General features: G+C 38.4%; 1 protein-coding gene across 4 annotated transcripts in view; it reads left to right on the top strand.

The window, feature by feature from the left end:
* Positions 1 to 27,157, top strand: part of LOC115921002 (protein Aster-B-like) — a 39,153-nt gene extending 11,996 nt beyond the window's left edge. For 2 of the 4 annotated variants that reach the window (XM_030977885.1, XM_030977886.1), the window contains exons 4-19: positions 578 to 740; positions 8,418 to 8,502; positions 9,419 to 9,522; positions 11,588 to 11,683; positions 12,459 to 12,539; positions 13,451 to 13,651; positions 15,312 to 15,420; positions 16,120 to 16,266; positions 16,858 to 16,976; positions 18,258 to 18,403; positions 19,266 to 19,369; positions 20,058 to 20,198; positions 21,612 to 21,702; positions 23,074 to 23,187; positions 24,346 to 24,466; positions 26,828 to 27,157. In XM_030977885.1, coding sequence (XP_030833745.1) covers positions 578 to 740; positions 8,418 to 8,502; positions 9,419 to 9,522; positions 11,588 to 11,683; positions 12,459 to 12,539; positions 13,451 to 13,651; positions 15,312 to 15,420; positions 16,120 to 16,266; positions 16,858 to 16,976; positions 18,258 to 18,403; positions 19,266 to 19,369; positions 20,058 to 20,198; positions 21,612 to 21,702; positions 23,074 to 23,187; positions 24,346 to 24,466; positions 26,828 to 26,956 — 1,951 coding nt within the window. In that variant the 3' untranslated portion in view covers positions 26,957 to 27,157. Of the gene's footprint in view, positions 1 to 577; positions 741 to 1,964; positions 2,270 to 8,417; positions 8,503 to 9,418; positions 9,523 to 11,587; positions 11,684 to 12,458; positions 12,540 to 13,450; positions 13,652 to 13,751; positions 13,812 to 15,311; positions 15,421 to 16,119; positions 16,267 to 16,857; positions 16,977 to 18,257; positions 18,404 to 19,265; positions 19,370 to 20,057; positions 20,199 to 21,611; positions 21,703 to 23,073; positions 23,188 to 24,345; positions 24,467 to 26,827 lie in introns of those variants that run through there. The other 2 variants (XM_030977887.1, XM_030977888.1) reach the window with 2 other exon arrangements.
* Positions 27,158 to 27,978: the final 821 nt, after the last annotated feature.

The following is a 27,978-nucleotide window of genomic DNA, read 5'->3' as shown; positions in this document are numbered from 1 at the left end:
AAGAGTTGTATATGTTGTTCAGAGACTGATTTCTCTCTCTCTGTCTCTCTTTCTTTCTCTCTCTCTCTCTCTCTCTCTCTCTTTCCTCTTTCTCTCTCTCCCCATTGCACCACCCTTTTCTCTCTCCCTCTCCCATCTTCCCTTCCCCCTTTCTCTCTCTCCCCTTCTCCCTCCTCTCTGTCTCACTCTTTCTCTCTCTCACTCTTTCTCTCTCTCACTCTCTCTCCCTCTCCCTCTCTTATTCCCCTTTCTACATCTTTCCCTTTAATACCAAATATCTCTTTGTCTTTCTCTACTTCCATGTCTACTCATCTCTCACTCTCTTTCCTCCCCCCTCTCTCCCTCTCTCTCTCTCTCTCCCTCTCCCTCTTTCTCCCTCTCTCTCTCTCCCTCCCTCCCTCTCTCCCTCCCTCGCTCTCTCCCTCTCTCCCTCCCTCTCTCCCTCCCTCTCTCTTGCTCTCCCTCTTTCTCTCCCTCTTGCTCTTTCTCTCTCTCTCTCTCTCTCTCTCCTTCTCTCTCTCCTTCTCTCTCTCTACCCCCTCTCCCTCTCTCTCTCCCTCTTTCTCTCCCACCACAGAGGGGCAAGCTCTACCCCTGACCCGATGCACCCGTCCCAGTCGGAGCCCATGTTCCTCAAGCCTGGTGAAGCCCCCTATTCAGACTACCAAACCCCTGCCGGCCGTGAAGACCGCTCGCCCAAGTCGGCCAAAAAGAAACCCAAATCATCTCCCTGGTACAGTGTAAGTAAAGACAAATTTATCATTATAATAATAATAATAATATTGGATATTATAAAGCGCACATATCCACCCTGCATGGTGCTGAAGGCTTTCCAACTATTATAATTCAAAGGATCTGGATATGTATCAATAGTGAAAAAAATACACGGGGCTTGGGGCAAATTCGCCCCCGAAATGCCCAAAACAGCCCCAGAAAATCAGAAAAGAGCCCTCATAAATTTGCATAGAGTTCAATGCAAAACAAATTTTAGAGTGCTATTTTCATGCAGGCAAGCTTGAAAAGTAGCCCCCGAAAACTAAATATTAATTTTATTCCCTGTGTATCAATGATTCTGTGAAGCCGAAAACATCCTTCAATCAAAGTCATCTTGATATTTTTTTTGTAATAACTGAAAAAATAACACATTTTGGCGGACTTGGGAACTTCTTCCACTCATGGATTCAATTATGCAACCATTGGCTGTAGTTTGAAATGATCAGGTTATCTGTGTAATTAGCAAAGTCTTAGGTACATGTACAGATGGATTTTGGACCCTGTTATCTTTTGAGAAGAATTTATTTAATTTGAGCTTTTTATCTCCTTTTTTTGAGAAACAGGGTGTCATTTGAGGGTATTACCTGCCAATTTTGATCATTTTCAAACGCAGTAGCTACATGTACATGTACATTTATATTGCATACATATCCAACCCAGGGGATGGTCAAGGCACATACAGAATACTGTATTATTCTTGAGAGGTTGTTCTCTATCTTTCTGACTTGTTTCATAAAGACATGGATTACACTTGTTGTTTGTTTATTATCCTTCAAACATTTCTTGAGAGAGGTCTTGCTCTGTCTTTCTAAGTGTACTTTATGCAATTAACCTTTTACGTACATGTTACATTGAACATTTCACCATCGTTCTGGACAAATTTTGTGGAAGAGTTTGCTCCGTCTCTGTGATTAAATTATGAAACACATTAGCTGGACTACATTTGCTTCATAAATACTGCACTACCTTCATGGGGTTGAAAATGTTTTTCCAGGAAAGACCCATTTTGTTTTAATATGAGACTTGGATGGTGTTTATTTCAAAACCGCAAAGTGCTTTTGCACCGGAAGAGTGTATACAATGAGGAAATACACTGAAACTAGAATTGCATTGGAATTTTATTGCAGCTTAATTAAAGTTTGATTGCCGTAATACACGAGCCATTGCAGAAGATCGTTGTATGCCATATACAATGTAGATGTTCTCAAATTTATATACAGTATTACTTGAAAGAAAGTAGACAGTCTCACACTGTGTCACGCGTGACTGCATGTATTATTCCATAGACTTTGGTGTGCCTTGGTGGTATTTGTCTACTTTATTTCAAGCATTACTGTTCCGACAGTTGTTGCGAACAGCGTTTAATTTTTATACAGAGGAGATCCATTGAAGTTTTAGTTAGCCGCAGAAAGTAGAAACCAAGTAAAATTGCGCGATATATTGAAGGAGAGAAATTTAAGGACAAATGGCAGAAAGACCTCGTGAGGAAAGGCCGGTAAGAAAATTGAGCACAATAGTGATTACGATACATTGTATTTTGTTTTTGCATAACATATTCTGTTGTGATGTACATACATGTACATGTACCCAAGGCTCAAAATACATGTGAGCTACATAATCGCCTCCATCAGATTTCTCACGGGGGCGATTGCACAATTAAAAATCGCCCTCGTGGAAATATAAATAAAGATTATCTTTTCTGTTATAACTTTCACACAATATTAAGTTTCAACTTTCAAAACTTAAACCAATGAAATGGAACTATGGAAGTTAGATTAGCGTGCATGGATTCTCGCTCGAATTTGTCGGTATCTAAGCCGCCATATTGTAACATGTAATGTACGCTTATTCGCCGCAAGATCTTCCTGTATCATATAAAATGTGTAAGATCTCCCATCCCCACATCTATATGTACATGTACATGTATACAAACAACGAAAGCTCGCAGTGGTTATACCATGAAGTTTTAAGAGATGGAGTTATATCTAGCTCATTTTCCTTTGTACAATCTTTGATACCCCCAGGAGAAAATATGACAGGCATGTGCTTAACTGGATCTCTCTTGCAGATACTTAGACAAAAGATTCCTGCCTAGCAGCAATTTAACGGGCCACTCTCAAAGGGAAATATGCTTTTGTAATGATAACTACTTTTCGCTACCACTCGTCTGATAATACGAGCAGTACACAGGGCTTACCTTAGGAGCAACATTTCCTGAAATATTAATCAAAATAACTCGACTGGGCATGTGTGGGCACTAATATGAAATATAACATCATAAAGAACTGTACATCAACAATGCACTTTTTATCTTCGTGAGCCGGACGTAATCGTAAAAGTGTCAAATGGCAGGTTTTAGGAGTGTAAAATTTTACTATTTTTCACAAAATTTTTAAACTGCTGTAATACAATGTAAGCAAATTTTGGAATCAGTTAGGCTTTTGTACTCATATTTCATCATCTGTTCGATTTTCCCCATGTTAGTTCAAATAAAAAGTGAGATATAAACGATATTTTGTTGTGAACAAAAACACTACTCAAGCTTTCCAATGATGTTGGTGGCTTCGAACCTCGGACATCAAAGGTAACAGCACACATGTAGATTCTATTGTGCAACCTTAGAAAACACCAGTTGCTTGAAATAATTTGTTGCCAGTTGGGCCTCAAGCTCTTAAAACTCCTTGATTAACATAGCCGTCGTGAGCAATAAAAACTCTAATCCATCCCTTGAAATTTAAATTGCAGTGCCCCTATTGTGTGCTCTTTTTAAAGAGTACAAAAAAGCCCTCATAGTAGGCATTCCATCTCGTTCAGTAGTACTAGTAGATTACGAAATCAATACTGTAATCAACATTCAATCAGATGATAGGCGGTGTCACACAGAGGCCAAAAATCCGGATTTTAGTTACCCTCTTAATTGCTGTCTGTCATCAATTATCCCATAAAAAATCCTCTAACGAAGGAAGAAAATTCTCCCTTGAAAGGATTTTTCAAGGGATTTTTTAAGGAATTTTTCTGTGTGACACCGCCTGATGCCACCATTATTGAGTTTAAAACGCACTTCTGGTCAATAATCCGTCTTCATAAAAAGGATTAATCCTTCACTGATAGTGAATAGGGATACCATAGTTACATTTCTTCACTCCAGTGATCTCGAGGCAGCAGACAGCAACTTCTGAGAAATTGTGTAAATAATAAAAGGTCCACGGGAGTGTTTGTTAAAAGTTTTGAGTATAACTCACACTCTCCCCAATTCGTTACAACAAAAGGTTGTATTGGGAACCACTTCTATCTATCTTTATGGGTAGAGTCCAGTGGGTGAGCTTGTGCCTGGAGTCTTGGGGTGGAGCCCCAGGAAGTTCTTGAATTTTTAAGAAATTAGGAAATTCAAAATATGGGCAGGATTATGATCAAGATTTATGACAATCGACTGGATGCCCAAACTACCAAATACTAAAATTAGTAAAAGGAAACCTGTTGGCAAGGAGGCGACTGTATGGGCTTGGATCAGACATTTTGTAAAGAGGGAGGAGATCTGACCATTAGCTGCATGTAATTTGTAAAGTTGTAAGAGGGAAAATGCTGACTTAAAGCCCCACTGTCCTTCTTGTAGCTATTTGCTCCCTCTATATAGAAAACTTCCCCAATCGGTGCCTGTTGGTCCCCCATGATCCTCTTTTTCTTATGTTAGTTGAGAGCTGAGTTAATGAGATAGCCACCTGTCAGTGACCTTGTGTGTGGTCTAATCCCTTCTGGCCCAGTAGTATTGACGGTCTTTAATACAGTACAAAACTTGGTGTTAAGGGTATGAAACTATGAATCATTTAGTTTTTTGTCTGTGTTTATACATGTACATGATGATGCACAATATAGTTATGCAATGCAGAACATGCAATGCAGAACATGCAATGTACATGTACTTGTAAATGTGACTTGTAAATCAATCTTGCACTTGTAACAGTTACAGTAGATGTTCAACACTATGATACCTTATGCCAACTAAGCACCTTTCCTCTGTCTGTTGTTATTGGACAGCTGACAATGTAATAAAGTGCAATCAGACTTTGCCAATTTGCCTTGTATTGTTTGTATTTGAATTGTGTTAGTCAATGAAAGATCCGTCTGATATCCAAACGAAGGCCATACTGTGTGTTTGGACTCTGGAGCCAAAAGGGCATTAACTCTGATTTACAAAGAGTTAATGTCCTTTTTTTTTGGGGGGGGGGGTGGCGTGTGAGGTTAAATGAGACATAAGAGGGAGAGGAAGGAGGGGGTTGACAGACAGACAAAGACTCTTAATCCTGAGTAAAAAACGATAGTAGGAGACAATTAACATAGCTTTGAAAATCCATTCGAGAAAAATGTAATCTTTAAAGGTAAAGGCCAGTTTCGGAAATGCCCCCCTCTCAAAAAATGAAATGGAAGCTCTTATTACCAATCAAGCGAAAGAATATGTTTTGACTAGTACATGATGATACAAATTTTGCGGGGAAACTGCCTACTAATTAATATATTTGGTAGAATTATATCTATTTGGACCGGATAGATATCGTGCACGTGTTATATGTATGAGTCGCATAGTCCCATATACATCTTTCTGTGTACAGTGCTTGTAACTTTACCAAGACTGGGCCAAATTTCTTACCATTTTAATGATTCCAGAAGACCAGAACCTTGCAGTACACACCAGATGATCAACCTTTTCTGATTGATTCCACAACGTTTCTTTCACAATACAATAAATTGCATGACCAGAACTGATCTTTACCTTTAATTAAGTTGTACAGGTTTTCATGAACCACACGTGTATTTAATTCGCTATCAGGTTCACAAAGAATAGGGTATTCAGTGCATCAAATCACCAATGCCAATTGTTGGCTTATCAACACACTCCCAGGTCATTACTTGTGACATCTTGACAAAAATTGGCTCGGAGATTGACGACGTTGTAACACAGAGTTCAAAGAACTTGCGTTTGATCGCATTTTTGTTGGCTCAGGTACTGCATTCTGCTATCAATCTTCAAACACAGACTCAACGTATGGCACTACAGTTGTCCGATAAGTTTAGAGAGATTCGCTTAACACATGTTATGAAAGTTTGATCCAAACTGTTCATCTGTTTCTAATAGTATTTCAAATATGAGTGCATTCGAAGCGCAATCCTTTTTTTTTCAGGGGGCAATTCTTGTATCAAATTTTCCCAAATTGACATAAAAAGAAAAAGAAAGCTTATAAATTATTTTCCACTTTTTCCAGAACTCAACCCAAGGAGAGGGTATACCCATTGGTCATGAATATGCATGATGAATCATTTAGTTGCCATGAAGATGATATACATGTACATGTAAACTACACATTGGCCTCGTTATTAACCAATCAGAAATGATCTTGATGTTGTGATTGCCAGCTGGTGAGCCATTAACTGCTCTTGGTCATGAATATGCATGATGAATCATTTAGTTGCCATAGAGATGACATAAACTACATGTTGGCCTACTTAATAACCAATCAGAAATGATTTTGATGTTGTGATTGCCAGCTGGCTAGCCATGAACTGCTCTTGCATGTCGGAGTAGAGGAAGCCAGAATTTCAAGTTGTTTTTCCTTGTCAATGTTATCATTGTGCGGAATCATTTTGATGGATTACTTTCACTGTAACAAGTCATTCTAACGTTGCTTCTCTAAATGTTCACTGGTTATATAGTTTGTGCGGATTGTTAAGAATATATTGCTTGAACTACAGCAGCATTTTGCTCTTCTACTTCATGGATTGTGATTATTTAATTATCTGATGCTGGGATTCATGTCAAGAGATAAAAAGTGTGGAGGGATAATTTACTCTCCTCGGCCCATTGTGCATTTAAAATTGTTCACATGACAGATTTACTGTGGATTTTGTCAGTTTTTGAAGCTTCTGCAGCTTTAGTAATGGATTCCTCTCGTCTTTACCTCTGAAAATTGACTGACCGACCCAAGTGCTGGCACCTATCAAACTATTAAAAGGACAATACAACATCTTTGTTTATTTAGGCCTAAGTGACTATCTCAACGGGTCTCATTATAAATTGAATCGCAGCTCTGCAAATCTTGCATTACATTGGATCATGTGGATTTTCTCTTTAAAGACTGATAGACTCGAGCTGCAATAATTTTTTTTTCTTCATTCAATGATGTGGAGCAACTCTTAGTTCTTCCGGCTTTTAACGTTTTCAGGAAACTTTGTTACTTCTAACTTCTGCTGAGACGTCACTGCTTGAATCTTCTCACTTTCAATGGCTGTAAGAAACATTTGTATCCATCAGGACCATTGACTTTGCCACTTGATTCCCAGTGCTGTGTTTTTTTCTCTTTAAAGCAAGGAAAACCATATTAAAGAATGACCTACATATACATGTACATGTACATGTACTGTAATGCAGGATTTTTGTAGAATGCGTTATACCACTGCGTTCAAGGCTCTAGTCAAAATGTCAGAGGAATTTGAGCTTCAAACCAAACAGGTGAAAAGCATGCAAGAATAGAAATTCAGTATACCATTTTTTTTCTTCTTCTTTCTTTTTTCCTGTCGTTTTCTGTTATTTCCACTCATCTGGCCTGTCTTCTTGTTAAGTACTTTAATGTAGTCAGAAATAATTGAAATGTACACAATGTTATTGCAAATAATGAATGGTCTGTTTGGTCCAGTGTAAATATTATTACATATTTCCTATCATATATTAACAATTGTTCAATCTGTTTCCAATGTCCATTTATATGCTCTTTATTATTACCTACTTCTTCTACTTCTACGTCGGTACTTGACAGGATCCATCAGTCAGGATATAACGTCAAGGTTGAAATGTCTGGCAAGGTGCTCTTGTACCTACTACGTGTCTATCCTCCTTCCTATCCCTTTATAACTGTTTAATTCAACACTTGCTCTTTCTTTCTTTATTTCCCTCTGATTAATTCCGTCCTAAATATCCACCCTCTACCCTTTCTTCTCTCTCCTTTTTACCACTGCCTCTCTGTCTATGTCTTTGTCCCTCTTTCTGCCCCCCTTCTGTCTGTCTGTCTGTCTCTGCCTCTCCCTCCCTCCCTCCCTCCCTCCCCCTCTCTCTCTCTCTCTGTCTTTGTCACTCCATCCGTCTTCCCTCTCTCCTTCTCCCCTCCCTCCTTCTTCCCTTTCTCCTTCTCCCTTCCCTCCTTCTCCCCTCCCTCCTTCTTCCCCCCTTCCTTCCCCTCTCTCTCCCTTATGTATCTATTTTGTCCAGTATCTCTTCTCTTTCTCCCCCTGCCCCTCTCTCCCTCTCTCTCTCTCTCTCTCTCCCTGCCTCTCTCTCTCTCTCTCTCCCTGCCTCTCTCTCTCTCCCTCTCTCTCTCTCTCTGTCTTTGTCACTCCATCCTTCTTCTCTCTCTCCTTCCCTCCCTCCTTCCCTCCCTCATTCCCTCCTTCCCTCTCTCCTTCCCTCCCTCCTTCTCCCCTCCCTCCTTCTTCCCTCCCTCCCCTTCTTCCCCCTCTCTCTCCCTTATACTCTTTTCCTCTACTGTATCTATTTTGTCCAGTATCTCTTCTCCCCCTGCCTTGTCACTCTCTCTCTCTCTTTCTCTCTCTTTCTCTTTCTTGTTACACACCTCATGATATCTTTCTTGTTCTTACAGGTGCTTGCCTCAACCTACAAGTCAAAGTGTGAGGAGTTCAGAAAGCTCTTCAAAACCATTCCAAGCAATGAAAGGCTGCTTATGGGTATGTCGATCACTTCCATTTGACATACAATACTGTATTTCAGTTTTATGACATGTAGCTAATAAGATTATTCATAATGCAGTTCAACAAATTTCATGTAAAGCTCATACCTGTAGCCTGTAAGGCCAAATAACAAAAATGAAGTGTTTCTCTTCTTCGTCTGCCTCCTTTTTGGCCATTTTTATTAGGCCTACTATTTACTATTCAGAAGAAAGAAATCCCCCCAAAAGCCTGTGATATACATTTTGTTTAAATAGCTTCTAAAGTGATACAAATCATTTTTTGCTGTCATACATTGCATCAGGTTACTCACATAGCGCAACATATGTGAATAAATAGGCTTGGCCAGCTATAGTTAGCATGGGAGCCATCTTGGAAAAAATAGCAAAAAATAGCAAAATAGTAAATAGTAATGCCCTGCCTCCTCCTTTTTTTAATAAAATTCCCCTTCTTCGGTACTCCTCAACGTCCCGTTCGGAACCAAACGAGGAGGATGAGGGGGGTGCACACTGTTGCCTATTAAGTCCTTGTTGTTTGAGTCTTGGTTACAGAAAAAGTAAAATACCAACCAATTCATACATACCTGTAGTAAAACATCTCCCAGATGTTTATGTATATTACTACTGTTCTGTCTTATCAAATTGTTACTCTTTGAATGTTATGTCAAATTACTTTTTTTTAAAGCCCATCTGTACTAGTGTACAGGAGGGACTAGACCACTCTGCAATGTCACAGGACAGGTGGTTATCTCATGAACTCAGCTCTCAATTAATATAAAAAAAGAGGACTATGGGGAACAAATGGTCACTGATTATGCATTGTTTGTTATATAGAGGGCGGGAGTAGATATAAGTAGTACAGTGGGGCTTAAATGTAATTATTTTCTCTGCATTATTTTGTTTCTTCTGTTGTACAGATTATTCCTGTGCCCTTCAGAAGGATATTCTTGTCCAAGGGCGCATGTTTATCACAGAAGGCTGGTTGTGCTTCTATGCTAACATCTTCAAATGGGAAACTGTGGTAAGTGCATTATAAGCTTCCAATTCACCTGTAGAGTACCAAAGCATCATAAAAATCTATTTTTGGAATTTCTTAATTTTGTCTCCATTTTTCGAAAGAGCATCAAAAATGATGTCCAAATGTCGAAAACCAATTGAATATGTTAAGTATTGGCTGAGATATGACCATCTTAATAATGGAAAATGAAGAAAAAAATTGAGAAATTCCCAAAATAGATTTTTGATGACGTCACACTTCACCACTCTATAGCCTTTAAAGGTATAGACCATATTTGGAAACGCCCCCTCTCAAAAAATGAAATGGAAGCTCTTACTACCAATCATATGAAAGAATATGCTTTGACTAAATACGTGATGATACAAATTTTGCCGGGAAATCGCATACTAATTGATATATTTGGTAAATTATTATATCTATTTGGACCTGATAGTTATCGCGCATGTGTCGTTTACGTGTCGCATAGTCCTATAAACATGTTTCTGTGTACAGTGCTTGTAACTTTACCAAGACTGGGCCAAATTTCCCACCATTTTGATGATTCCAGAACCTTGCAGTACACACCAATACTTACTGTATATGCTAGATGCTGATCAACCTTTTCTGATCGATTCCACACCGTTTCTTTCACAATGCAATCGCATGCCCATAACTGGTCTTTATCTTTAAGTGTCATGTTCGAGACATTAATTTCCCTTTAAGGAAAAGAGAACTACAGTGTATATGTAATATATTTAAAAGAGAAGGCACAGAAAGAAGAAAATGGACTACAAGTTGAGGAAAAGGGATGCAGAAGGGTATGATAGGGTGACCAAAGTTCGCAGAGATTTTTAAAGATATTAGGAAGTGTGATATTCGATCCATGATTTCTCATATTCTCATACAAATTAATCTAGTTCAATTATTACCAAATTGACTGCAAAGTTTTCCATTACAAATTGGTGCAACTAGAAAATGTATCGTCAAAGAATTTCAGAGATAACGCCATCTCAAAATTTAATGTCATATCTGTATGCGCTCCAACTCAAGAAAGAGTCATTACAAAAGTGAGATTCTAATTCAGGAGTTTACCCCTGGTTTATCACAAAAAGCGATCCATCAAATATAAGATAATTGCATATTTTGCAAGGCAAACTATCATACAATCAGTTGGTACCACCTTCTACTTACAATTTTGATGACATCTGGTCTCAAAATAAAGATTTCCAGACCCTTGTCGATAAGTTACACAAAAGATTGCAAAATTTGCCGATCTGAGTAATGTTAGGTTCCTGTTTCCATTGATAATATCAGATTTTTGAAATCTTACCGATTTTGTGAGATAGCGAACTTACGTCATGCGTGAACTTTTGTCACACCACCATACGGCATACATGGACCCATTTGATAGGCTGACAGGTAACGATAGTACCAGCATGTTACAAATTACCAAAAACAGAAGTAGCCCTACAAGTAAATCTAGAGCCAAGATTGCCAATGTCCATAGTACTTTTAGTAGGCAAGGCACTATGACTAAGCAAGCGACTAAGCGAGGCAGTTTTCAAACGGGAGACAGTGGTATGTGCATTTTTTATAGGCCATAATTTAATTTGTAGACCATTTCTAGTCTTAATATTTTGGAATAATAGGTCAATATGTTCATCGCAGGCCATAATTCAGCCATTGAATACTTCAAGTCCAAGGTAACTTGAGATTGAAACGATTGGAAAGACAAGTTAAATGAAATTGTAATCATTTGTATATGACGCTTGGAAGTGTATTTGTGACTCTTCGCCAACGTCTTCAAAAGGAAAACGGTGGTGTGTGCACTGTTGGCCCTGATTTGCAATGTACTTGTAGATACCTTCTATTATGGCAAATTCAAATGAGAAACCGTTTGCCAACAAATTTAAAGTGTAGTTTGTGCTTCTATGCTGTAGTATTCGAGTTGGAAACCATGATGGGCAATAATTCCTGTGAAATTACGACCTGTGCACATTGTTTTAAAATGATACATCAGTGTATTTTCATTCGCCAATCTTTTGTTAAAACTATTTAATTTTCATGTCTCACAATGCCTGTATTTCAGTTGACAATACGTTTCAAGGATGTAACGGCAATCACGAAAGAGAGGACGATACGATTCATTCCAAATGCGATACAAGTCAGTACAGACAGCGAGAAGGTAAGATGCTTCCTTACTCCTTTAAAAAAAAAGGAAACACACATTTATGTACTTTCAGATTTCTTTTGTTGAATGCCGTTAAGAATATATGCCTACATAATTTTAAAGTCTCATTTTGAGAGAAAAATTACATTTTTTTAATAGTTATCATGCTGTGTTTAACAACTTGGATTTTTAGTGTCAAAGCATTATCACCCTCAGAATTAATGTTATTGTAAGACCTGTGCTCTGGCAAGGTTTTCTGCACTGGTCGTATACCTAACCTCAACCCTTACCGTAATCATCGTCGTCGTCTTGGTGACCTCTGTGATCTTGTTGATGGTGGTTCTCTTGGGTGGTACTCTAAATGTAACCTGGGGAGTGTTTCACAAAGACTAAAATCAACTTTAAGTTGGACCTAACTAGGGCAAGGCCGTTCATGCCACTGTTTTTTCTCACCATTATGACCTTTAGATAATATTTTTTCCTTCAATAATGAATTATCAAAAAATGTAAATTCTGTAGATTTGTACATCTCTTGAGAGACCAACGCCAGTAAGTGGTGAGAGCAATGCCAGTAAATGGTGAGAGCAATGCCAGTAAATGGTGAGAGCAAACAGTGGCCTGAATGGCCTGCCATAGTAAAGTCCAACTTAAAGTCGATCTTAGTCTTTGTGAAGCACCCCCCTGAACCAAATTGCACCTCTACGTCTTTCACAAATAACGATTGGAGAAAATGTGAGATCACCATCATTATCAACCTTTTGGTGTTTTATTTCTTTTCATCCCTGTTCAGTTTTTCTTCACCTCTTTCATGTCGAGAGAGAAGTCGTTCCTGCTTTTATTCAGAATCTGGCAGAACGCTTTGTTGGAGCAGGTCAGTATTTAAAAGGGTAGCGTTTCACGAAGCTGGCCCCAGTTATTCTATTTTAGGTCCATATTCGTAAAGTGTTCTTTACTTGTTATGAAACCTTGTAAAGTTAAGATCCTGCATGGGGAATTTTTATCCCCTGCTTTTTTCATGACCAAACTCTTTCGTGAATGACTGAAAATGCAGTCCCGGTTCAGACCAAAAAGTCAGTTATTCAGTCACTGTTTAGAAGAAAACATTTCAAAATTTGTGAAAGATTCATGCATGTGGAAGTTCTGTATTTACTATATCTAAAATTATAGAAGTCCCATACAGTGAAATAGAAGATTTGTGCACTTAGAAGTGAAGGAAGCATCGTACTATACGCTAAAGTAGACAGAGTAAATTTTCGGCACAATGTAGTTATTTTCATGCAATCCTTATTATCACCTCGCCGACGAAGTTTGAGGGGATATACTCAAAATAATGCTGCCGTCCGTCTTTCTGTAACAAATCTGTTTTTTGTTTGATAATTTGGGTAATGTTTGACAGATTTTAATGAAATTTGATATGAAGGTACATGGTATCAAAATACATCCTAATTTCGGTTTCAGAGAATGTAGGTCAAAGGTCAGAGATCACAGCTCATAAAATAAGCCATTTATAACCGGCGAGGGGATGTTCCGCTTTGCGTTGACTTGTTAATATTTGTTGCCAGGAATTTTTTGATGGAAAATATGTATTATGAATCTTTGGGTTGGTAGTACATTAATACAGAAATTCACATTTTCTCAACATTGAAAAGTCTTCATTTTTTTCTATTTTCTTTTTTGTTACCATATTTTATGCCTATTCATGTATTTTTTTCAATCAGTGTCGACCTAAAATATGTGTGTGTAAACTAGTCTAATGTTTTGAATTTCATCTTATTTTGTTAGACGATGCCCTCATCCGAGTACTGGAGCTGGGTTCACAGTAACTATGGGAGTGACCTCGGTATCCAGGGGGAGGAGCTTCCGGCGGACTTCCTTGAAGCCGAGGGTCTGGATAACCTGGACAATGAGGATAGTACGGAAGACATCTCAGAGAGCTTAGGATCGGAAGACCAGAGCTACGATGAAGTCTTTCCGGGGTCAAAGGTTAGTCCAATCAAACCTATCTATAAAGACCACTCCTTTGAAACTAACCACTATAGACAGGTTGCCCCTAATGTAATTGAATGTGGATAGTACGGAAGACATCTCAGAGAGCTTAGGATCGGAAGACCAGAGCTACGATGAAGTCTTTCCGGGGTCAAAGGTTAGTCCAATCAAACCTATCTATAAAGACCACTCCTTTGAAACTAACCACTATAGACAGGTTGCCCCTAATGTAATTGAATGTGGATAGTACGGAAGACATCTCAGAGAGTTTAGGATCAGAAGACCAGAGCTACGATGAAGTCTTTCCGGGGTCAAAGGTTAGTCCAATCAAACCTATCTATAAAGACCACTCCTTTGAAACTAACCACTATAGACAGGTTGCCCCTAAGGCCAAAAAAAAAGATGATGTATTGCCCTTTAGGTGCCAAAACATGGGACAATCGGTCAGAATTTTAATTTTTTTTTTTACTTAAAAAAAAAAATCCTCTTTGGGCTGATAATTCTTGGGTTTAAAAAAAAACTGTTCAGTAGTTTTTTTAAGCCGACCGTAGATTTAAAGACTTTTTAGGCCTGTCGCAAAGGGCAATAAAACATTTTTTTTTTTAGGCCTAATGTAATTGAAGGCGAATAATATATAGGATATCTCACAAAGTATAGGATCAGAAGATCTTAGTTATGATGGGTCAAAGGCAAGTCCTATCGACCTGCTTATTAAGACCCTCCAAGGGGCAACTGCTGGCCACCATCTCTACAGATACTGGGTTCAGAAGTTAAGGGCAATTCAACCCTTGTAATAATTTGTTTTGTATGAAAGCAGAAAAATAAGAGAAACTGAATGGCAAAACTCCCCCCTCCCCCAACACCTCCCCTTGACATAAGTAAATGACATTGGAATCGTTGTGTCTTTCACATTTGTATGTAAACATGTACTTTTATCACATAATAATCTCTAAATATATTCTAAAATTTGAATTTGTGAGTTTCCAGATTTGCAAACCGTCGGTGGGGTGACAAAACCTTGTATCTCAATTTTTTGAGATTTTGATTTTTTTGCATAATTTTGTACCTAATGGCCTACGCCACCACCTGATAAATCCATGGAACGCCTCCTTCTCGGTTTTTTCACAAATTCCACACAAACACCCTTAAACTAAACCTCGTAACTTTAACCCCCTTTGAAACTGCACTGACAAAACCTTGTAACATGAGATACGTACATGTAATTCCTTTTCCTCGTAACTCACACACGGCCTAACAGTACCGAAGTTAGTGTATTCAAATCCTCGTAACTTATTCAACCCAATCCTCGTAACTCATTCAGAGTTGAAAGTAAGAACTCGTATCTCAATTTGAATACAAACTAAAAACTCGTTTCTCAATGTAGATAAACACAAAAACCTTGTAACTCACTTTCAAATATAAAACAATTATTTTACTGTATTTCAATAATGACATTAAAAATTGTATAAATATTCCAGTTTTAAAAAGAAAGGACGGTGTCACAGCACTAAATTTGTTGAGACAGGAAAGTTTTTTCGCTCTCCTGAAAATTCATGATTTTTGAGATACAAGGTTTTGTCACCCCACCGACGAAATGTTTCATGTCACAATTTTACAATACTTGAAAATCTCGAATTTGTTATGTTTCTTTTTGAAGGATGAGTCCCAGACTGATGATGGGGATGGTATCACCATGACGATCCCATCTCTGGACAAGAAGGCTGAGCCTGACGGTGCATTAGATGCCAGCGAAGACATCGGAGAATGTAAGAGACTGGTGGAATCATAATGAATAATTGTTATACAGTAGGCTTGCGGGTGCACCATGTGAGAGAGAGAGAGAGGATTGAGGAGTCCTGAAAAGGACTCTGACTCGGTAATCTTTCTTGGGGGTGTGTAGTCCTGAAAAGGACTGTTTGTTATCTTTCTTAGCGTATAGTTCTAAGAAGAATATTGTTGCATTTTGTTTACCCATGGTGGGCACATCAGTATTCAAGGCATTGCTTAACAGTGTTTCCAGTTGTACACATCTGAGATGCATGGCCCTACGTGTTATCAGTGTCCGTGATATATTGCTATATTGATGCCCTAAAAAATTGCGCTTCAAAATGATCATGAAGTGCCTCAAAAAAGTAAAAATCTTTGAGTGACCAGTTTTACCATACTTATTTTCCCCAATAGACTGTAGTGTTATAAAAATCATTGGGAAAACGAATTTTGACATTTCGAGTTCCAATCATAAATATCTTGATAATCAGACAGGCGATCGGCTTGTAAGAGTCATGGGATTCCTGACTGACCTAAGGGTTTATAATTATGACTGCAGCATGAGCTAAATCCAGGATTTTGTTTAGAATCTGAGACAAAGGTACCCATACCCTTTAATCCTTTTGCGACAATCATTCCACATTTTATAGTTTGGCTCAATATAACTTTTGATTCTTTGATTTGTTTGTGTCTCTCAGTTGTGGATCCTTTAAGTTCACTGGACTTTGGAGGGAAGGAGATTATCAATGAAACTTTCAACATTCCTGTGGATAGACTGTTTACCGCCCTCTACGGCAACCAGCATCCATTCTGCAAGAAATTCTTGGAGTACAGGAAGTGTACAGGTAAACAACAACAAATTGTACATCCTTCATTCAATTTCCCTCCGTCAGTTTCACTTTCTGTCTCTCTCTCTTTCTCAACACCTGTCTTTTTGTCTGTCTCACCTTCTTTCTACTCTCTGTACTCTTATATCTTAATTTTCCTCCTTCTCTCTCTCTCTCTCTCTCTATCTGTCTGTCTCTCTCTCTCTCTACACCTGCCTTTTTGGCCATCTCCTCCTTCTCCTTCGAACATGTTTTCTTATACTCTCTGTACTCTTATATCTGCCTCCTCTCCTCCCCCCCCCCCTTTCTATCTCTCTTTCTGTCATCGATGCGCATGTCTGTTGTGTCGCAAGATTTGACTGATAATTGTTATTTTCATTCTTCCTACAGACATAGAGATTGGAGACTGGGCGAGACACAACTCTGATCATAATAAAAGAACGCTCATTTATGTGCTTCACCTTAACACCACTCTCTCTCTCTCTCTCTCTCTCTCCCTCTTTCTCTCCCCCCCCCTTCTCTTTCTATTTGTATGTAAATGTATAATGTATATTTTGGTTGTGTTATTAAATCTTACCGATCATTTCCTTTTTTCCTTTTTTCCTACAGACATAGAGATTGGAGACTGGGCGAGACACGACTCGGATCGTGATAAAAGAAAGCTCAGCTATGTGCTCCATCTCAACACTTCTCTTGGCTACAAAGCTTGTGGTGTGGAGGAGAATCACGTGAGTATATTTGCAGATTTTAAAGACCCACTGCACTTCCTATAGCTACTTGCGCCCTCTACATAGCAAACAATGCCTAATTGGTGCCTGTTGGTCCCCCATGATCCTCTCTTTCTTATGTTAATTGAGAGCTGATTTGATGAGATACCACCTGTCAGTGACCTTGCAGGGAGGTCTAATCTCCCTTGGCCAAACTAGTACAGACAGGCTTTAAAGACGCAAAGTAGTGGGTTTTGATGGGAAGTTTGACACCATTTGGGTGTTTACCCAATAACAGGCGTTGTCAATCATCAGGATTAGCCTTCAGTTTTATGAGGCCCTCTGCATTTTCCACCAATCGCCCCATATGGAAAAGTTATGAGTATCTCACATTGCCATCATCCGAAGACTCTCAGAGACCCAGAGGGTATTTGTTGATGGGACTGTAGGTTTGCTGTGCGCAAGAGTGGTGTCAGCAAAATGAGCAAATTATGACCTACTGCATTTGGAAACTGACTGCCATCTCACTTTAAAGGGAACTGGTAACTTTATCTCAAATTCTGAAACAAAATCCTGGAGTATGCTCATGCTGCAATGATAATTATAAACCTTTAGGTCAGTCAGGAACCCCAAACAGAAATTGGCAGCTATGTGACGTATCTTGCATGGTCCCCTCCTATTTGCCCTGTACTAAATAAACTCAAAATTTTAGATTTTCCCTTATGAAAAATCATACATTCACCCTAAATATAATTATTGCAAATATCTTTTTCATACAACCCATGTATGACACAAATCTATTCCTTATTATTCATTAATAACTAAGAAAAATGAAAGTTAAGCAAATTGGAGCCGAGCTTGCAAGATATGTCCCAGTGTTGCCAATTTTGTATCACTGATGACAACTTCAACAAATTTCAAAGATTTTCCTCAAACTGTCACTAAGTTTTTGCTCTCATTTTCTGCTTTTTATTAAAAACAACTTAATATCATGGTCTACTTCCCATTAGAAAAAAAAAGGCATGGTTTACCTCATCACATTTTGATGATCCTGTACTCTATACATGCACAAAATTTCAATGTAGAGTTGTCTTATCTTTATTCTTTAGCTCAGCCAAAGAAGATCATACCTGTTGAACTTTCCCATACCTGATATCATTTGCATCCTCTTCTAAAATCGGATTGCAGTTGTATCATAGTAGTATACAGTGGTCTGATCACATTTACCATAAAAACGTTTGATCGATTAACTGTGAGTCCTACTCTGATTACATTTTTTTGCTCCTTATCCGTTTATTTTAGATGTTTCAAAAGAATTGGAGTAAGACTGGGCAGAGCTACATCGTAGAGAAAGAGGTGTACAACAAAAACGTGCCTTATTGTGACTACTTCTACGTTCACACTTGCCAGGTTCTGACCATGATCTCCCCGACCAGCTCTCGATTAAGGTGAGTGTGAATCAGGCCTTAAATTTCAATATTTTTAGGGCAAGGCCACTTTTCTGTAGGGCACATTCCTAATATTTCAGCACAAATAGGAAGAAGTGGAAAGGGCACAAAAATTCTCCAAGGCCAATGAGAGGGGCATTGAGGCCAATCAAAGGGGCATCCACGGCCATGGCCTTGGTGGCCTTGGATCAATTTAAGCCCTGGTTAATGTTCCTTTCTGTAACGGCTTCTATGTTTACACCTGCCATGTTTTGACCATGATCTCCCCGGCCAGCTCTCGATTAAGGTAAGTGTGAATGTTCCTTTCTGTAACGGCTTCTTTGTTTACGCCTGCCAGGTTCTGACTATGATCTCCCCGACCAGCTGTCGTTTAAAGGGATCCGGTAACTTTGTCTTAGATCCTTTAAAAACAATCCTTGATTTAGCTCATGCTGCAATGATAATTATAAACCTTGAGGTCAGTCAGTAACCCCATGACTTTAACAAGCAGATCGCCTGTCTGATTATCAATTTATATTTATGATTGAAAAATTGAAATTGAATTTGCGTTTGCCAAACGGTTTTCATAACACTACAGTCTATTGGGGAAAACAAGTATGGTAGAACCGGTCACTCAAAGATTTTTCCCATTTTGAGGCACTTCTTGATCATTTTGAAGCACAATTTTTTAAGAGCTTCAATATTACACCATATCACAGACACTGATAACACGTAGGGCAGTGCATCTCAGATTTAACATTGTTAAATGATGCCTTTAATAGTAGTACTTTGTAGGCACCTTGACCAATCCCTGCGATATATATGTTTGCAATGTGAACGTAGCTATTATCATTAATATTATTTCTGTTCGTCTCTTTTGCAGATTTATCATGAGGATAGAGTTCCTGAAGTCAGCGCTAGGCTTGGTCAAGAACTTCATTGAGAGAAACGTAGAGTCAGGTGTGAAACAAGGAGAAAGAGAACTAGGTAAGTATGATACCAGTATGACAATATACCGTAAATCTCTGTGTATAAGACGCACTTTTTGCCGAGGAAAAAATTAAAAAGTCGGGGGTGCGTCTTATACACAGGTACAGGATATTTCAGTCCTCAAAATGCTACTTTTTAGTCGTTTTCAAAAGTCTTTGTGTCTCAACGTGAATTTACATAATGCGAATAAAGAGTATGATCCACTATTTGAAGTTAATATACGTTCCTAATTCGAAGGCCGGGAAGAGGTTTTTTTTTTTTTGGGGGGGGTCTCTTGGTCCTAAAAATATGGTGCAACTTATACATAGAGATTTAAGGTAGTTTCAGAAAAATGAATTCTGACAAACAGTTTTAGCCCATTACCCATACACGTTCAAGTATTTGATGAAATATTGTTTTGAGCATATTATATTGTGATATCAGAACCCAAGTCAATGGGCATAAGGTGTATTATTTCATGATTTGATGAAAGGAATAGGAAAAGGAAGTATTTTTATTGCTTGTTCTGAACCTAATTGCCATTTAATTACCCCCTAAATGATGAAGGACCCTAAGAGACGGTTGATCAATATTGCCTTCCAATAAAATTGTATCATTAATAGACTTGAAAATCTTATCTTTGTAAGTGTTATTATTTCTAATACGGAATCGCTCCATCGGTGCTTCATGTTTTTGTTTTTTTCAGTGAAGTTCATTCGCGATCATCTGGAGATAGCAGTACCTCCGAAGAAGAGAAAGGGAAAGAAGAGACGATCACAGCATCCAAACAGAGAGACAGAGGAGAAGAGAAGAACAGAAGTTCAACCACAATCCAGTACTCAAACAGGTTCGTAGATATATAGGTGTTTAAGAGAGAGAGAGAGAGAGAGAGAGAGAAAGAAAGAAAGAAAGAAAGAAGGAGGGGGGGGGGGAGGAAGGGAAAGAAGGGACGATCACAGCATCAAAACAGAGAGACAGAGGAGAAGAGAAGAACAGAAGTTCAACCACAATCCAGTACTCAAACAGGTTCGTAGATATATAGGTGTTTAAGAGAGAGAGAGAGAGAGAGAGAAAGAAAGAAAGAAAGAAAGAAGGGGGGGGGGGAGGAAGGGAAAGAAGGGACGATCACAGCATCAAAACAGAGAGACAGAGGAGAAGAGAAGAACAGAAGTTCAACCACAATCCAGTACTCAAACAGGTTCGTAAATATATAGGTGTTTACATGTAAGTGTATCAGAGATAGAGAGAGAAAGAGGTGGGGGGAAGAAAGAAAGGGAACAAAAGAGATGATCACAGCATCTGAAGAGGGAGACAGAAGAAAAGAGAACAGGTATTACCACAATCCAGTACTAAAAAGAGGTGCATTTAACAGGTTTTTACACTTCAACGTTTCAGAGTAGGAGATATTGTGAGAGGAGAGAGAGAGAGAGAGAGAAGGGATATCAGAGAGAGAGAGAGAGAGAGAGAGAGAGGAAGAAAGGGGAAGGGGGAGGAAAGAAAGGGAACAAAAGAGATGATCACAGCATCTGAAGACGGAGACAAAAGAAAAGAGAGCAAAAGTATTACCGCAATCCAGTACTAAAAATAGTTTGTGAATTTAACAGGTTTTAAGAGTGTTAGCCTTTTGTACACTTCAAATGGTCAGAGTAGGAGGTATTGTGAGAGGAGAGAGAGAGTGAGAGGGAGAGGGAGAGGGAGAGGGAGAGGGAGAGGGAGAGGGAGAGGGAGATGGAGAGGGAGAGAAAGAGAGAGAGAGGGGGGGGGGGGAGGAAAGAAAGGGGGAAAAGAGATGATCACAGCATCTGAAGACGGAGACAAAAGAAAAGAGAGCAAAGGTATTACCGCAATCCAGTACTAAAAATAGTTTGTGAATTTAACAGGTTTTAAGAGTGTTAGCCTCTTGTACACTTCAAATGATCAGAGTAGGAGGTATTGTGAGAGGGAAGGAGAGAGATAGAGACAGAGAAGAAGAGAGAGAGAGCAGGAGGGGTTATGAGAGAGGGAGAGAAAGGGGAAGAGAGAGAGATAGAGAGAGGGAGCAAGATCTGGAGAGGGGGGGGGGGGGAGAAAGATAGCGAAATGTGGGTGGGGGGAAGGTAAAGAGATGTTTGAGGCATCTCAACAGGAACACTTAGGAGGATATAAGTATTTTAATTTGATATGTCATGCGTTTTATTGCCAATGCAAGCAAAATTGAATTGAATTGAATTGAAAAACAAATTTATTTTCCTAATGAAGTATTCATCTCTCTTCCTTGCAGGGTTCCTATCTAACCTCACTCCGGTATGGTTCCAACCAAACTCAGAGACTAAACTCAGTCTACACAGCACCATGGCTTTCATATCTATCATGTAAGGCTTTACAATTCCTTGCTTTTTCCACCAACAAATATGAGTACGGTTTGGTAGCCTTGGCCAATTTGTATACACTTTGATGCAGTTTTCTTCTGTAGAGCCTTTCAAGCAGGAGTTATTGTAATAAAAACTGTATTATAGAGGTGTCGAGTGGATAAGTCGCCGGAGTGTCGATCACAAGGTCTGCGGTTCGAGTCCCGCTGCTGCACTTATGTCCTTTGGCAAGACATTGATCTACATTTGCCACACTACACCCAGGTGAAGTAAATGGGTACCTGGTAGGAATTTATTCCTTGAAACGTAGCGTGCGTAACAGCTGCACTGCTAAAGCCAGGGTAATTATGCTGCATTATTTGTAGAGTGCTTAGAGACCTCTGATGAAGTAAGTGTTAGGCGCTATATAAGCACTATAATTATTATTATTACGTCACCGGACTGTGGGTCGCATGGTTCGAGGTAGTAATGTCTTTTGGCAAGATGTTATTATACATTTACCACTCTCCACCCAGGTGAGGTAAATGGGGACCTGAATGAAATCACTTGACCGCTTGAGCACATTTTCATGGTAGCTCGGCTAAAGCAGGGGTAATAATATGATTGCAGGGCGCTCAGGGTGAACAGTATGAATACTGATGAGGCTACCTTGGGTAAACATGACGTATTATTTATATTATTATCATTATTATTATGTTGCTTCACAAAACCAACATTGAATTATGCCCCAGGACAAATAGGTGGCACGACTTTTCATTACCTTCAAGCATTTTATGAGGGGTTGTAGAGCAGAAAATTTGTGATCTGTATATATGCACCAGGTTTCTCTCAAAATAATTATATGTTGGGTGTCCCTATTGAAATTGCTGGGGTCCACTGTTATATTTTCGGAGGTAAATTATTTTCCTTCTCGTGTGTTTAAAATTCTCTATGAGGCGCAAAACGACGTACCAACATTTACAGCATTGAACTAACAGTAGTGCGTTGCTGTCAGCAAAAACTCAAGAGGATACAGCCCCTTTTGTGCTGCTATTATTGTGAACGGTTGTCCCATATAACCTTTCAAGAGTCAAATTAGAGTTGTATACAAGTACTTCTTTGTTTCATTGTTAAATTCAGCCTTCGGTATGGTCCATTGAAACGACCTTTAGCATGGATGAACCTTTAGTTCAGGATAACTATGTCTTAGTTTTAATGAAACATGATATTCTTGGTTGGGGTTTGCGCCCTTGGCATGGATGGGTTAATCTCAACTATTTTTTCAGGATGATATTTATTGTATTAATTTGCTGGGGGAGGGGGAGGGGGGGGGAGGGGGTTCAACCATTTGAACAATATTTGATGTCTTTTTTTGTTTTGTTTTGTTTGTGACAGCTTGGCTGTATTATGTGTCTTCAATGTATCTTTGTTCCTCCAACTGAAGTCATTGGAAGAGGGAACATCGGGAAAGCAGGTCTGGTCCAGCGCGGAGTTTGTCCAAAAGCTTGGGTAAGCACAACCATTGCATCACCACTGTGTCTGTTGAGTTTGAGTTGAGTTTGAGTTGAGTTTGAGTTTGAGTTTGAAGTTTATTATCCAAACAAAAGTACATCAATATAACAATCAAATGTGAAGGGTTAACATTGAAAGAATGAATGGGACCAGAAAATATCATTTAATGATAATCGTGTCTGGTACCACTAACACACAAAAGTATCACAGCAATGACTGAGAATGTAATGAATAAATATGAATATCTATGAATACATACTTAAGCTACAAGCTATTCTACATTTAGGGTAAATATGTTTTGTGATTAAATACAAAGCTTTGGTATTTTACACAAAATAAAAGATAAAGAATTATATAACGTAATATTTACAAAAAGGCAAGAACATTGGTTCAAAGTTAAAAACAATTATTCTATTAACATTTGTCATATGTTTGGAGCCAGAAGGGCATTTACTGATATACTTTAACACAGAGTTAACACCCTTCTGGCCCAAACAGACAATTTTTTTCAATTTCAGTGCAAAGGAGTATTGGTACAACGTCATCATGTGGGGTGGGGGACGCGTTTGCCTTTTGCCCAAATATAAACCCTTCAATTTCTAACAGATTAATGATCTACAATATGACACTTTACTGTTACACACAGTAGTAACAATTTTATTTCTTCATCAAATTGTGATAGAATGGATTTTAACAATGGAAAACCTTGGGTATTGGGTAACTTTATCTCAGATTCTGAAACAAAACCCTGTATTTAGCTCATGCTGCAATGATAATTATAAACCCTTAGGTCAGCCAGGAGCCCCATGATTTTTACAAGCTGACCGTCCGTCTGATTATCAAGATATTTATGAAAGGAAATCGAAATCAAATTTTGCGTTTTCATAACACTACAGTCTATTGGGGAAAACAAGTATGGTAGAACCGGTCAGTCAAAGATTTCTACTTTATTGAGGCACTTCTTGCTCTTTTTGAAGCGAAATTTCTTTAGGGCTTCAATATTACACCATATCACAGACACTGATAACACGTAGGGCCGTGCATCTCAGATTCAACATTGTTAAACGATGCCTTTAAGCGATCGTATTGTCAATTTCAAATGCTCAAACTGCAACCCAATCATTGATTTCCTAATTATATTTCCATTTTTTTCAGGGAGTTACCAAAGTCTGAAAAGGATTGGACAGTGTTATTACAACAGCAACAACAGATGCATGCCAAAGAGATGCAGAAATGGAGAGACATTGTGGATCTTTGTATACAACTTATAAAACAGGTATGAAATGGGTCAGGCCACAGCCTATCCAGAGAGATAGTATACAAATATTGACTGCTCATGAGGATGATGGTGGGAATTATCAGTCCCAAGGTGGTGTTCATACCCACCCTTGATAGAAGGGCCGGTATGAACATGGCCGAGGGAGTGATAATTTCCTCCACCATCCGATTATTACAGAGCAGTCCATATTTGTTTTATATACCGGTATCTCATGCTTTTCATTGATTCATGAATAGGTCTAGAAAATAAATCCAATATCAAGAGATTATGCTCATTACAGTTATATATTTACAGTCTTTTGAAGCTCAAAACAGTTTCAAATCAATGCTAAAAGAAATCCAACATACAGAATTCCAATCTATACTGTACTTGTTTACAGGTACTGCAGTAAGGCAATGCAGTTACTGCGTGCGGCCCAGCGTAAATTGCATGGCTTGAACGCGCATTTGAAATCTTGTATGCTCTGTGTGTGTGTTCAAAAGTCGCGGAGGGGTTAGGAGTACTATCACAGTATCAAACCCTAAATTTGTATACATTTATATACCGGTTAATTTTTATCCATTTATAAAAATTTGTATACATTTATTTACATGTTCCTTCATAAATCCCCATTTTCAACTTGTTGATCGATCAGTATTCAGTGAGGTTCCGATTATTTATGTTTAAATTTGTGTCTATGGTTGAATCCTTGCAGGGGATTTACTGCTTGTTTTCCAACTTAACCCTACGTTAACTGGGGGGGGGGGGGGGTCAATTTGACCCCCCCCTGTAGAAATTTCGCGACTACTCCGAAACCGCGGCAGATATAGAATTTTCCTTTCATGATTTTTTTCTTTCGAGTCTTACGCATCTTTTAAAACAATTTTTTTGAAAATCGGACGTATAGTTACGGAGTCACGTGACATTTTGTTGTTGGATGTCAGCCCGAAAATTGCTCATTTTTGTGATTTGTGTACAAAACATATGGAAATGTCATTTTTCCTAAAAAGAGATAAAACATTGGTTATTTAGTCTTGTTTAAAGTTTGGGTGTTTGTTTTGGGGTCAAAATAGTTGAATTGTAGTTATAAATGAAATAAAACAACAAAAACAATAAAATACATAAGTTGAAAAAACAATGAAATACATAAGAAATTATCAAAACAAGAGATAACATAAGGAATAACCTGGTTCTTCTAATTTTTTGTGTTGTATTATTATTCCAAACGGTCTTACAAATATATGTAGTGAAAAAGAATGCTTAAATATCAATAATGTATGATTTATGGGCAAAAATGTGAATTTTATGACCTTATTTGCATAAATTACCATAAATATGTAAATGAGTGAATTTAAAAAAAAATTGAAATTACCATAGTATTCTATACACTTCACTTGACATGTATGCAAATTTTCGCGGCGATCGGCCGTGAAACGGCCGAGATCTTAAGGGGGGGTCAAATTGACCCCTCCCCAGTAAAAACCTGGTCTGAAATAGCCCAGTTAAAATAGGGTTAAGGCCATTTTTTAGTCCACTTGTTTTTTTTAAACCATAATGCCTAAATCTTTCTATCCTACATAATTTTCTGATTTTTTATGTAAATAAAAACAATAATAAGGATTAATATCATAATCGATGTATTCTTTTCATTTTACGACTTACTGAATCTTGTTCATCCGAATTTTTACAGAGCGCACTGTTTGTCAGATTTGTATACGTCTAAGATGAAGGTTATCACTTTTTATATTCCATATACTAACAATCTTGCTCTACGATTGGTCAAAAGTAAATAACGTGATGAAAGATAGTTCGCCCATCATTGATGGGAGAAGAAAAGTTTGTTGCACTGTGTAGATAGTAGTACTATCTACACAGTGCAACGCACTTTTACTGAAGATAGAAGTCCTGTCTACACAGTGCAACGCACTTTAATTGTATCCATTGCGTATTGCTCTCTTTAAGCGCTTTTAGTGTTAGTACGCAAACTTTGGTCACGGGCGAATTATAGTCACACCCCATGCTACATACACAGTTCGTTTCGTACACCGTTTGCTAGCTGTTAATTGATGACTTGTTGCTCTAAAATAACGGAAGAATTGAAATGTTTCCGATGTGGAATATAGAGCAAATAATCACCTTTAGGTTTTCAGGTGATGGCAAACTATCACTTCTTCGGCCATCTGAATGTATACGCTATCTTTCCTCAGCTTCCCTTCGGAAAGATAGCAACATCCAGATCGCCTCGGAAGTGATAGTTGTCCCATCACATTCACCAACGGTAATTATTTGCCTAATATTTCCTGACAACTGTAATACACATGACTTTTCCTTGGCCTCAGCCAGTAATGGGTATTGTTGTTATTGTTGTTGTCTTTACAGATGGAAACTACGTTAGGTGAATTACACAGTGGAATCTCTCCGTCTGATGCCATTCCAAACATCAAGGAACTGCTTCACTCTTCAACGCTCGACAGCAAAGCTGAACATCAAACGGCAGATGGAGGATAGTCATTCCTATCTTTTTGGAGAGAATAATATTATATTCATCATGACCAACATTCATGAACTATTTCACTGTAAATTGAACATTCAGCAGCAGAGAGGTGATATTAATTTTATATTAATAGGCATTTCTATAGCGCCGTCTATCTAGAAATTCTATTCCGAGGCGCATTAATTATTACCCCGGCTTTAGCCTAGCTGCCATTACAGAGCTACAGCATTTCAAGGAATTAATTCCTGCCAGGTACCTATTTACCTCACCTGGGTTGAGTGTGGCAAATGAAGATTAATGCCTTGCCAAAAGACATTGGTGCTGTATCGGGGATCAAACCACGACCTTTGAATTTCAAGTCAAGTGCTTAAACCACTCGACTCGACTCGACTAAATAGTAATATATTCATCATACCTAACATTTAGGAGCTTCTTCACTCTACAATGCCCAACAGTAAAACTGAACATGACTGTGACATCAGAGGGAAGATAGTAGTACTATATGCATGGTGCTATTTTACTCCACAGCTAATTTTGAACACCCAATAGCTAGCACAGGGAAACTGTATAGTAATGCTTTATTGAAAATGCGATGTTCAATAACGGAGGGACGGCCGTAAACTAGACATCATAGCAATCATGCAAGAGTTAACTTGCATAACTACTTTCATTGATGAAAATTAGTTACCGATTACTCTGAACGCTGATTTTCAAAGTGGGGATGAAATACGTTGATGACAATTTTCTTCAGTTAATTTGTTTGTATTACAAATGCATATTTTACATCTTTTGTTGTCGTAACTGTATAGAATGCTCTATTTAGTTGACAGCTTTAATTTATTGAATTTATTAATTCACTGTCAACAATCAATAATAATTTATATTGATAATTGATTTAAATTGTCTGCACTCGTTCATTTAAGATGTACGTTGTACAAATCATTTACATAAGGAGACATCATGGTATAGTGGTTCATTCACTTAATCCAAGGGTTGAGGGTTCGAATCCCAGCCCTGCACTGACATCCTTTGGCAA

Source organism: Strongylocentrotus purpuratus, unplaced genomic scaffold (genome assembly GCF_000002235.5).
Source record: "Strongylocentrotus purpuratus isolate Spur 01 unplaced genomic scaffold, Spur_5.0 spur5_scaffold_1, whole genome shotgun sequence".
NCBI lineage: Eukaryota > Metazoa > Echinodermata > Echinoidea > Camarodonta > Strongylocentrotidae > Strongylocentrotus > Strongylocentrotus purpuratus.
Note: the sequence above shows the minus strand (reverse complement) of the source record. Positions and strands in the feature narration are given on the sequence as shown.